Genomic DNA, 11,580 nt, shown 5'->3' on the forward strand with positions numbered 1-11,580 from the left:
CTCCAATACCTTGACTTTGTTGTCCTTAAGCCATTTTGCCACAACTCTGGAAGTATGCTTGGGGTCATTGTCCATTTTGAAGACCCATTTTGCGACCAAGCTTTACCTTCCTGACTGATGTCTTGAGATGTTGCTTCAATATATCCACATTATTTTCTTTCCTAATAATGTCATCTATTTTGTGAAGTGCACCAGTCCCTCCTGCAGCAAAGCACCCCCACAGCATGATGCTGCCACCCTGGTGCTTCACGGTTGGGATGGTGTTCTTCGGCTTGCAAGACTTCCCCTTTTTCCTCCAAACATAACGATGGTCATTATGGCCAAACAGTTCTATTTTTGTTTCATCAGACCAGAGGACATTTCTCCAAAAAGTACGATCTTTGTTCCCATGTGCAGTTGCAAACCGTAGTCTGGCTTTTTTATGGCGGTTTTGGAGCAGTGGCTTCTTCCTTGCTGAGCGGCCTTTCAGGTTATGTCGATATAGGACTTGTTTTACTGTGGATATAGATACTTTTGTACCTGTTTCCTCCAGCATCTTCACAAGGTCCTTTGCTGTTGTTCTGGGATTGATTTGCACTTTTCGCACCAAAGTACGTTCATTTCTAGGAGACAGAACGCATCTCCTTCCTGAGCGGTATGATGGCTGCGTGGTCCCATGGTGTTTATACTTGCGTACTATTGTTTGTGCAGAGGAACGTGGTACCTTAATGCATTTTGAAATTGCTCCCAAGGATGAACCAGACTTGTGGAGGTCTACAATTTATTTTCTGAGGTCTTGGCTGATTTCTTTTGATTTTCCCATGATGTCAAGCAAAGAGGCACTGAGTTTGAAGGTAGGCCTTGAAATACATCCACAGATACGCCTCCAATTAACTCAAATGATGTCAATTAGCCTGTCAAAAGCTTCTAAAGCCATGACATCATTTTCTGGAATTTTCCAAGCTGTTTAAAGGCACAGTCAATTTAGTGTATGTAAACTTCTGACCCACTGGAATTGTGATACAGTGAATTATAAGTGAAATAATCTGTCTGTAAACAATTGTTGGAAAAATTACTTGTGTCATGCACAAAGTAGATGTCCTAACCGACTTGCCAAAACTATAGTTTGTTAACAAGAAATTTGTGGAGTGGTTGAAAAACAAGTTTTAATGACTCCAACCTAAGTGTATGTAAACTTCCGACTTCAACATCATTTGATTTGATGTGTTGTTCTTCCCCATGATTCTATAGTCTGATGTTGAATGTTTTTTCAGGTCTCTGGGCGTGACTATCTGGGAGTTGTTTGAGTTGGGCAACCAGCCGTACAGACACTACTCTGACAGACAGGTCCTGACCTACGCCGTGAGGGAACAGCAGCTCAGACTGGCCAAGCCCCTGCTCAAAATACCCCTGGCAGAGCGCTGGTGAGTCACACACACACACACACACACACACACACACACACACACACACACACACACACACACACACACACACACACACACACACCACACACACAGACAGACAGACAGACAGACAGACAGACAGACAGACAGACAGACAGACAGACAGACAGACAGACAGACAGACAGACAGACAGACAGACAGACAGACAGACAGACAGACAGACAGACAGACAGACAGACAGACAGACAGACAGACAGACACAAACAAACAAACAAACATCAGCCCATACATATATTCTGTGTCCCAAATGGCACCCTATTTCCTATTTAGTGCCTAGGGCTCTGGTCAAAAGTTGTACACTAAATAGAGAATAGGGTACCATTTCGGACGCAGACAAAAATATGACTGATGTGATGATGCATTATCTCTGAAGATGGGGAAGGCAATCAAAACTCATCTCTCAAAGGATGAGAAGAGGATGCTTGATTCCTCATTTCCTTAATGGATTCCAATTAAAATGCAAATGCCAAGGTGGTTTTCCTTCCCTGAGCTACGTCCCAAATGGCACCCTATTCCCTATGTAGTGCACTACTTTTGACCACAGCCGATAGATTCATTTGTGGTTCATTATATCTTCCTGTATCCCATGGTTGTTGTAATGGTTGTTGTGGTGTGTGTGTGTGTGTGTGTGTGTTTGTGCTTGTGTCTTCTTGTGTCACCAGGTATGAGGTGATGCAGTTCTGCTGGCTCCAACCAGATCAGAGGCCCAATGCAGAGGAGGTCCACCTGTTACTCAGCTACCTGTGTGCTAAGGGGGCCAACGAGGCCGAGGAGGACTTTGAGAGGCGCTGGAACTCCCTGCGTCCCAACCCCAACGCTGGCCCCAGCAGCAGCCTCCACCACGGGGCAGGAGCCCTGGCCATTGGTATGTTTCTGCCCCTTTTTATGGCTCCTGACTACTTTGCATTATGTTTTTTGTCTGCTTCTGTTTTAAAAGAAAATACAAATCTGTGCACTGCTCTTTTCAGTATCACTTTAGTTCAGAGGTTCTTCAGCTTTTTCAGCTCGAGACCCAAATGAGAAATGTACTGTCCTCAAACGACCCAAATTAGGAAGAAATAGTGTGTGATTATATATGTTTACTCATAACTCGCGACCCACCTCTCACATGCTCAGGGCTCCTTTTGGATCCCAAACCATAGTTTAAGAAACCCTGCTTTAGTTGATTAAGCTCTGCTGCTGTTTGACATGACATTTCCCCTTGGGGGCTTAACAAAGTACTTAGCTGTCTGTCTATCCGTCTACAGACCTCCCCTCCTCCTCCTTCCCCCTGCTGGAGCAGTTCTCTGGATGCGATGGCTACCAATGCGAGACAGGAGATGATATACTGACCGTGACCGAGACCAGCCACGGCCTGAACTTCGAGTACAAGTGGGAGAAGGCTCAGGCGGGGGCCGGGGCGGAGCAGCCTTACCACCGTGCTGCCTCGTCCTCCAGCGGTACCCTGGGGGCCGTCAACCACCACCGCCAGGACCTGTACTACCCCCCTGGGCCAGGGGGCATGGTGGGGGGCTGTGGTGGGGTGGAGATGGACGGGCTCACTCTGGGGGTGCCCCCCGCCTACTACGAGCCCAAGATGCTGCATGGTCCTGGGGTTGGGGTGTTGCCGGTGCTCAGCGCCCACAGTCCTTCAGTGAGCGCTGAGTACTACATCCGCATGGAGGAGCCTGGTGTGGACTATACCATGTGCTCCTACAGCCCAGACTACCAGGGCAGCAATGGGAGCTTCCTGACCGGCAGTGGTAGTGCAGACTCAGGGGAGTGTATTATGGGAATGGGTGCATGTCCCTCCCAGGCCCACTCCAAGCCTGTAGACTCGTACTGGTCGGCAGATATCCGTAAAGCTGGGGGTGGTGGAGCGTATGATTCGGACCCAGACGGAAGCCAGGCCATCTCCCTGACCATGGAGCCCCTACTGGGGCAAGTCTCTGACTCCAGCCCCCTGAGACCCTGGGAGGCTGGTCACTACGTCTCCTACAAGGACCGGGACGGGGGGTTCTACTACGAACACTCACCCCCTATGGGCATAGGCCACCACATGGGCCTGGGTCTGGGGATGGACCAGCACCAGCACTATCTGATGGGGCGGGAACACTCTCCCCCCGAGCCCCACCAGGAGAGCTGGGGGTCCCGGAGCCTGCGTCAGGCCCTGGGGGAACTGGAGAACCCTCTGGGGATATCTCCCTCCATCAGTACCCCTCCCCAGGGTGGTGGTCCTCCTTTTGGGGTAGGGGACCCCTACCTGGTGACGACCCAGGGACCAGGCTCCATCATTGGGGGGAGTAGCGTCACTGGAGGTTACTATGACATGATGGGTTCTCTGAGGAAAACCATGCCGACCATGCGAAGCCACACCCACTCAGTCAGCATCACCATGGCGTCGGAAGAGGCCCTCTTCATTGGTCACCGTGACAGTGACTCGGACGAGGAAGAGGATATATTCTCAGAGAGGCAGACAATCAACAGTAGTAACACCTGGCCCTCTAACCACTGCACTAACAACAATAGTCTAGGCCTGGGCCGTAGTAGACAGGCTGGCTGTAGGCAACAACAGGATGCCTATGTAGACTTCCACTACACTATGCCCACTACCGACATAGAGGACTCGTGGCCTGAGGAGCACAACCTGACCTCCCGCTCCTCTGTCTCTGCTGCAGTTAAACCCATAGACTACCTGGAGGGTACGGCGGCTTCGGCTAAAGACAGCAGCTGTCTATCCCTGGGGAAGCATCATACCCTGGTACCCTCCGGCGACGCCTACAACACATACATCTATCTGTGCCACGAGAGGGAGGGGGAGAGGGAGGTGAAGCCGCCACCAATCGAGCGCTGCCACTCTCATTTCGTCGACCCCCTCACAGGCCTAGTGGTGCGAAACTACAGCTGTGATGACTACAGAGATCAGATTGTAGAGATTCCCAACAACGACGAAGAGAGTGTGAATCTGTCTCCAGCACCAGGAGGGCCTAGTGTGTCTAAATCAACCCTGACACACAACACTAACACAACCACAACCATAACCAACTTTGACCACTCTGAGCAGTATGTTGACATCACTATGGACGATGCCCTTTCCATAGACCACAAGCAAGAGGTTGTCACAGAAGACAAAGGGGTTCTCACTGATCCTAAACCAGAGGACGTGAATCTGACTAAAACTATGGCTATGGCTACCCCACTTCCCTCAGTGAATGTGCCTGGCCTAGTCTGCCTGTTCGAGCCAGAGTCAGAGCTGAGCCATACATTAGACAGCGGCCTGGACAGAGACCACTGCTCCAGCATCAGTCTAGTGGACATCTCCGACTGCTATACCGACGACGATGATGAAGACGATGACATTACTGACGTGACCTCAGGGATCTTCGCTGACGAGGCGTCGGCCGGGGACCCTAACTCCTCCCCCTCCCTGGCCCGTCCCCTCAAGTCCCTGCAGAAGCAGGTGGGAACACCCGATTCCATGGACTCCATGGACCTGATGCCTTCAGCGGCCGGCTCCACCGCAGAGCCATTCAGCCCTGCCTCTAGCTCCTCCCACCCATCTAGTTCCTCCCCCAAGGCAATGGACAGCGGGTACGAAACAGAGAACAACGAGAGCCCAGAGTTCGTCCCCAAGGAGCCCCACAACGAGCCCCGGGACCCAGAGACATTCACCCAGCCACTGGGGGAGTCTGTCCTGGACACCAGCCAGGATGAGGAGAGGGGAGAGGAGGCCGAGGTGGCTCCACCGGAGGATGAGGATGAACCTACTCTGGATGAAGATGTGGCTCTAGCAGCCTTACAGACCACAGACAAAGAGAAGGAGCTGGCCCCCCTCAGTGAGAAGAACCCTTACAGGGACTCTGCCTACTTCTCTGACTATGAGAACGAGCGCCTATCCAGGGATGAGGAGGATGACAAAGTGGGGGGTGATGAAAATGTAGGAGTGGAGGAGGGAGAAGAGGAGGAGAGCCTGACAGAGAAGAGGGAACTCAGCCCTCTTCATATAGAGGATGAGGAGGAGGGAGAGGAGACCTCAGCTCTTCTTCTGGAGGAGAGTGAAGACCCAGAGATGGGGGGATGCCCGACAGAAGAGTGCACCCATGATGAAGGGCTGGAACTGGGGCTAGAGCAGGCTTCCCATGATGAAGGGCTGGAGCTGGGGCTAGAGTTGGCCTCCAATATCTCTGGAGAAGTAGAGGAAGGGTCAGAGGGATGGCCTGCCCAGGAGGAGCCCTCTTCTCTGGGAGACTGGGCAGCAGAGGTGGTGGGGGCTATGGAGGAAGCCCTGGGGGAACTCCAGAGGAGCAGCAGTACTGAAACAAATTCTGTTACCAAGGAGGAAGAGGAAAGAGGGCGAAGGGACGTGGAGGACTCATCTGAAGCCTTAGAATCAGCAGACGTCCTAGAAGAAGCATCTAGCGAAAAGTCAGAGAGCATCGACAAGGACGTTGATGACGAAGAGAACGGACATCCCGCACGACGTCGACGCTCCTCCTCGTCCTCCCCTCCCTCCATTCCTCCTCCTCCTCTCCCCCCAATGACTCCCCCTCCGGGCCGGGTGTCGGTCACAGATGGGGGGGAGGCGGATGAGGAGGACGGAGATGGTGACTCGGATGACAGTGAGTCAGATGAGGAGGTGAGGAGTTACAGTGTTCAAGAGGAGCATAGTGGAGGGGAGGAGAGCGGGGAGGAGAACCATGCTGTACCCATCGTGGTCAGCGACTGTAGCGATGCTCATAACCTACGTAGTCTACTGAAGATGCCCACCCCGCTCACTTCCGAGTCGCTCGCTGATGACCTGCTGGATCGAAAGAAGAAGGTGGTGTCATTCTTTGATGATGTCACTGTCTACCTGTTTGACCAGGTGAGTAGTCACTCACAGATTAAGGAAAACAAGTGAAAGGGTAGTTTCTGCATTATTCTAGTTCACAAGTTCATTGTCATTTTTCTGCTTATTTAATTCACGTACAGTGCCTTCGTTAAATATTCAGACCCCTTGACTTTTTCCACATTTTGTTACGTTACAGCCTTATTCTAAAATGGATTAAGTAATCAAAATCCTCAGCAATCTACACACAATACCCCATAATGACAAAGCGAAAACAGGTTTTCAGAAACAGAAATACCTTATTTACATAAGTATTCAGAACCTTTGTGATGAGACTCGAAATTGAGCTTAGGTGCATCCTGTTTCCATTGATCATCCTTGAGATTTTTCTACAACTTGACTGGAGTCCACCTGTGGTAAATTCAATTGATTGGACATGATTTGGAAAGGCACACACCTGTCTATATAAGGTCCCACAGTTGACAGTGCATGTCAGAGCAAACACCAAGCCATGAGGTCGAAGGAATTGTCCGTAGAGCGCCAAGGCAGGATTGTGTTGAGGCACAGATCTGGAGAAGGGTACCAAAACATTTCTGCAGCATTGAAGGTACCCAAGAACACAGTGGCCTCCATCATTCTTAAATGGAAGATGTTTGGAACCACCTAGAGCTGGCCGCCCGGCCAAACTGAGCAATCGGGGGAGAAGGGCCTTAGTCAGGGAGGTGACCAAGAGCCAATGGTCACTCTTGACAGAGCTCTAGAATTCCTCTGTGGAGATGGGAGAACCATCCAGAAGGCCAACCATCTCTGCAGCATTCCACCAATCAGGCCTTTATGGTAGAGTGGCCAGACTGAAGACACTACTCAGTAAAAGGCACATGACAGCCCGCTTGGAGTTTGCCAAAAGGCACCTAAAGACTCTCAGACCATGAGAAACAAAATTCTCTGGTATGATGAAACCAAGATTGAACTCTTTAGCCTGAATGCCAAGCATCACGTCTGGAGGAAACCTGGCACCATCCCTGCGGTGAGGCATGGTGGTGGCAGCATCATGCTGTGGGGATGTTTTTCAGCGGCAGGGACTGGGAGACTAGTCAGGTTCAAGGCAAAGACAAAGTACAGAGAGATCGTTGATGAAAACCTCCTCCAAAGCACTCAGGACCTCAGACTGGGGCGAAGGTTCACCATCCTAAGCACACAGTCAAGACAACGCAGGAGTGGCTTCGGGACAAGTCTCTGAATGTCCTTGAGTGGCCCAGCCAGAGCCCAGACTTGAACCCAATTGAACATCTCTGGAAATACCTGAAAATAGCTGTGCAGCAACGCTCCCCATCCAACCTGACAGAGCTTGAGAGGATCTGCAGAGAGGAATGGGAGAAACTCCCGAAATACAGGTGTGCCAAGCTTGTAGCGTCATACCCAAGAAGACTCGAGGCTGTAATCACTGCCAAAGGTGCTTCAACAAAGTACTGAGTAAAGGGTCTGAATACTTATCTAATGTGATATTTCAGTATTTCATGTGTAATACATTTGTAAAAATGTCTAAAAACCTGTTTTTGTGTTGTCATTATTGGGTATTGTGGCTGTAACGTAACAAAATGTGGAAAAAGTCAAGAGGCTGAATAATTTCCAAATGCACTGTACATGGTATAAGACAAATTATATATTTTTTTGTGCCTTGAATTAAACTAGACATACTAATGAACTGTATAGACACTGAACAAAAATATAAACGCAACATGTAAAGTGTTGGTCCCATGTTTCATGAACTGAAATAAAAGATCCCAGAAAAGTTCCATACGCACAAAACCTTATTTCTCTCAAATTTTGTGAACAAATTTGTTTACATCTCTGTCAGGGAGCATTTCTCCAAGATAATCCATCCACTTGACAGGTGTGGCATATCAAGATGCTGATTAAACAGCATGATCATTACATGGGTGCACCTTGTGCTGGGGACAATGAAAGGCCACTTTAAAGTTTGCTGTTTTGTCACACAACACAATGCCACAGATGTCTCAAGTTTTGAGAGCGCGTGCAATTGGCATGCTGACTGCTGCTGGAATGTCCATCAGAGCTGTTGCCAGATCATTTAATGTTAATTTCTCTACCATAAGCTTCCTCCAACATCATTTTAGAGAATTTGGCAGTACGTCCAACCGACCTCACAACCGGCCAGCCCAGGTCCTCCACATCCGGCTTCTTCACCTGAGGGGGGTGCTGTGGAGTATTTCTCTGTTTTAATAAAGACCTTTTGTGCAGAAAAAATCATTCTGATTGGCTCGGCATGGCTCCTCACTGGGTGGGCCTGGCTTCCAAGTGGGTGGGCCTATTCCCTCCATGGTCACCCCTTCCCAGTCATGTGAAATCCATAGATGAGGGCCTAATTAATTTATTTCAATTGACTTATTTCTTTATATGAACTGTAACTCAGTAAAACTTTGAAACTGTTGTATGTTGCGTTTATATTTTTGTTCAGTATATTTTAGTTTGAAATGCACACTAACTATAGTTCTAACCTCTTGACTACTGTCTGTTTCCAGCAGAGCCCGACTAAAGAGCTGGCTGAGCATGGTTTCCCTCCAGGGGCTGAGACCAGCGGACAGAGTTCAGAGGGCAAACAACCAACCTCTGATGACTCCTCAGACGGAAACATCTCAGAAGAGAGTAAGTACACTAGTTCAGAGTCCACTACTTACATTGAAACATTGATTGAAGTCAATCAGCATTTCATTTCATAATCAATCTCAAATCTATTGGTTTAGATGTGTAAAATATAAGAGGCGGATGTGTCCAAACCTCTCCCTTTCTCTTCCTCTCTCCATACCTACCTTCCTCTCTCCCTTTCTCTTCCTCTCTCCATACCTACCTTCCTCTCTCCCTTTCTCTTCCTCTCTCCATACCTACCTTCCTCTCTCCCTTTCTCTTCCTCTCTCCATACCTACCTTCCTCTCTCCCTTTCTCTTCCTCTCTCCATACCTACCTTCCTCTCTCCCTTTCTCTTCCTCTCTCCATACCTACCTTCCTCTCTCCCTTTCTCTTCCTCTCTCCATACCTACCTTCCTCTCTCCCTTTCTCTTCCTCTCTCCATACCTACCTTCCTCTCTCCCTTTCTCTTCCTCTCTCCATACCTACCTTCCTCTCTCCCTCTCTCTTCCTCTCTCCATACCTACCTTCCTCTCTCCCTCTCTCTTCCTCTCTCCATACCTACCTTCCTCTCTCCCTTTCTCTTCCTCTCTCCATACCTACCTTCCTCTCTCCCTTTCTCTTCCTCTCTCCATACCTACCTTCCTCTCTCCCTTTCTCTTCCTCTCTCCATACCTACCTTCCTCTCTCCCTTTCTCTTCCTCTCTCCATACCTACCTTCCTCTCTCCCTCTCTCTTCCTTTCTCTCTACCTTCCTCCCTCTCTCTCTCTTCAGGTGCAGGGTATGAGTGGGAGGATGACTTCCCCCTGTTGCCCCTCCCGACTTCCTCATCCAAGATGGCTGCCTCCTCCTCAGCCTCAACCCCTTCCACACCCAGCCTACCCACCACCTCCAAGGCCCCGGAGCCCAAACCAGTGGTGCAGTACTCCCGCTTCACCGTCTCCCCTAGCCATGTGTCTCGCTTCTCCATCACACACGTCTCCGACTCCGACATGGACTCTGGTCCAGGTGAGTCTGGTGTTTCATTAGAAACATGTCTGAGGATAACTAATTGTATGGATTTTACATAGTGAATAATGAAACATAATGAAACGTAACTACCTCTCCCTCTGTCTCTCTCCCTCTCCCTCCCTCTCTCTCTCTCTCTCTCTCTCTCTCTCTCTCTCTCTCTCTGCAGGGAGCAGTGAGGATGGGGACAGAGAGTAGAACAGAACCACAGCCACCCAGGAGCTGCACCACATAAACTTATCGTGACTTTTATGTAGAGCTTTTTGGACATCAGGTTTCTGAAAAGACAGTGCCTCTTATTGTTTATGGTGTGGGAGAAGAGGGGAGAAGAGAATCAACTATGAGAATATAGAAAATAATATATGATGATAATATATAAATACACAGAATAATATACGTTACAAAGAACTTATATGCAGGTAAAGACTTTTATGTTGAGCTCAACATATTTTTGGAGCGAAAAACACATACATCTAAGGACAAACTTTGGAAAGTTGTTTGCCACCATAGTCATCACACTTTTACAGTATGTTATGGAGAACAAAAAAACATGGCTATCAAAACAGAACACACCATGTACAGTATACCCCACTCTGAGAAGAAGGGAGTGAAAAAATGGAGGAAAGGACAGAATCCAGGCTTTTCACTAAAGGATCGGTGTTGGAAAGTGACTGGACCAACAACATATCTTTGAGACATTGCTTCACCTGTCCTCATCAAATAGAAATGAAATATCACATGTAATATAATAATGTTACATGTTTCCAAACACTTTTACGTCCATTGAAGGGAATAATGGGACACCTAAGTGTAAGTGAATGAATGAATCTATGGAACAAGGCAGAAAGTTGCTGCCTTGAAATGACTGTGTATTAGCAGAGATGATCAAAGCTGCATTTAGTGGTCCAGACTTTTCTATAAGGCGTAGGACCTCCACTGTATTGTACTGTATGTATGGACCTTATGATTTCCACCAATCAGAGTGCAAGAGTCACTATTCCCCTCCCTCTGAATGCCTGGGGTGTAATCATTAGTGCACACCGTAGCAAACAGTTGCAAAACGTTTCGCAACGGAAAACAAATTCAGGTATGTCCTTCCCCTGTTGGTTCCGTTTGCTTGCGTTTTGGTTCCAGTGAATGCACCTCTGCTTTTACAGACATTCCTGGATCTAAGCTATTGTGCAAATCCATCAAGTCATTTATTATGACTTTATTATGACTTTTAATAAATGCTGTACTCCTGTTTTAGGACTTTGGATCCATGTGCTTTGCAGCAGATAGTGTGGGTAAATCACAGCATACATTGGCTTCTGTCGTATCACCACGTTCTAGCATAGATGAGGGTAACTGCCTGTCCTTACCCTCTGTGTTGAGCTTCACATCATCACATGCTGTGTAATAGGCCTCTTTGTCTTGAGGTGAAGATTCTTTGTTAAACGATCAAAGTACTTGTACATTTCTGATTCTGATTCTGAAAACTGTACTGCAGTATAAGAACAGCAAGCATACAAATACACAGATAAACTTACAGATACAGTAGCAGATCATTTTTATAGAAAACTGATGAAATAATCACTTTTAAGAAATATGAAACCTAAAAATGAAACTTAAAGAATGGAAGAACAGTGGCTTCGGTAACATGTTGAAGATTAAATAATCCAATGACAATTGG

General features: G+C 48.2%; 1 protein-coding gene across 1 annotated transcript in view; it reads left to right on the forward strand.

Annotated features, from left to right (window-relative positions):
- Nucleotides 1-10,264, forward strand: part of aatkb (apoptosis-associated tyrosine kinase b) — a gene marked incomplete at its 5' end in the record, with an annotated part of 83,311 nt that extends 73,047 nt beyond the window's left edge. The window contains 6 exons of the mRNA XM_084158367.1: nt 1,254-1,403; nt 2,109-2,311; nt 2,694-6,289; nt 8,797-8,920; nt 9,675-9,908; nt 10,078-10,264. Of these exons, the coding sequence (XP_084014493.1) occupies nt 1,254-1,403; nt 2,109-2,311; nt 2,694-6,289; nt 8,797-8,920; nt 9,675-9,908; nt 10,078-10,106 (4,336 nt within the window). The 3' untranslated portion in view covers nt 10,107-10,264. The remainder of the gene's footprint in view (nt 1-1,253; nt 1,404-2,108; nt 2,312-2,693; nt 6,290-8,796; nt 8,921-9,674; nt 9,909-10,077) is intronic.
- Nucleotides 10,265-11,580: the final 1,316 nt, after the last annotated feature.

The sequence above is a fragment of the Coregonus lavaretus genome (assembly GCF_964263955.1).
Source record: "Coregonus lavaretus genome assembly, chromosome: 1".
NCBI lineage: Eukaryota > Metazoa > Chordata > Actinopteri > Salmoniformes > Salmonidae > Coregonus > Coregonus lavaretus.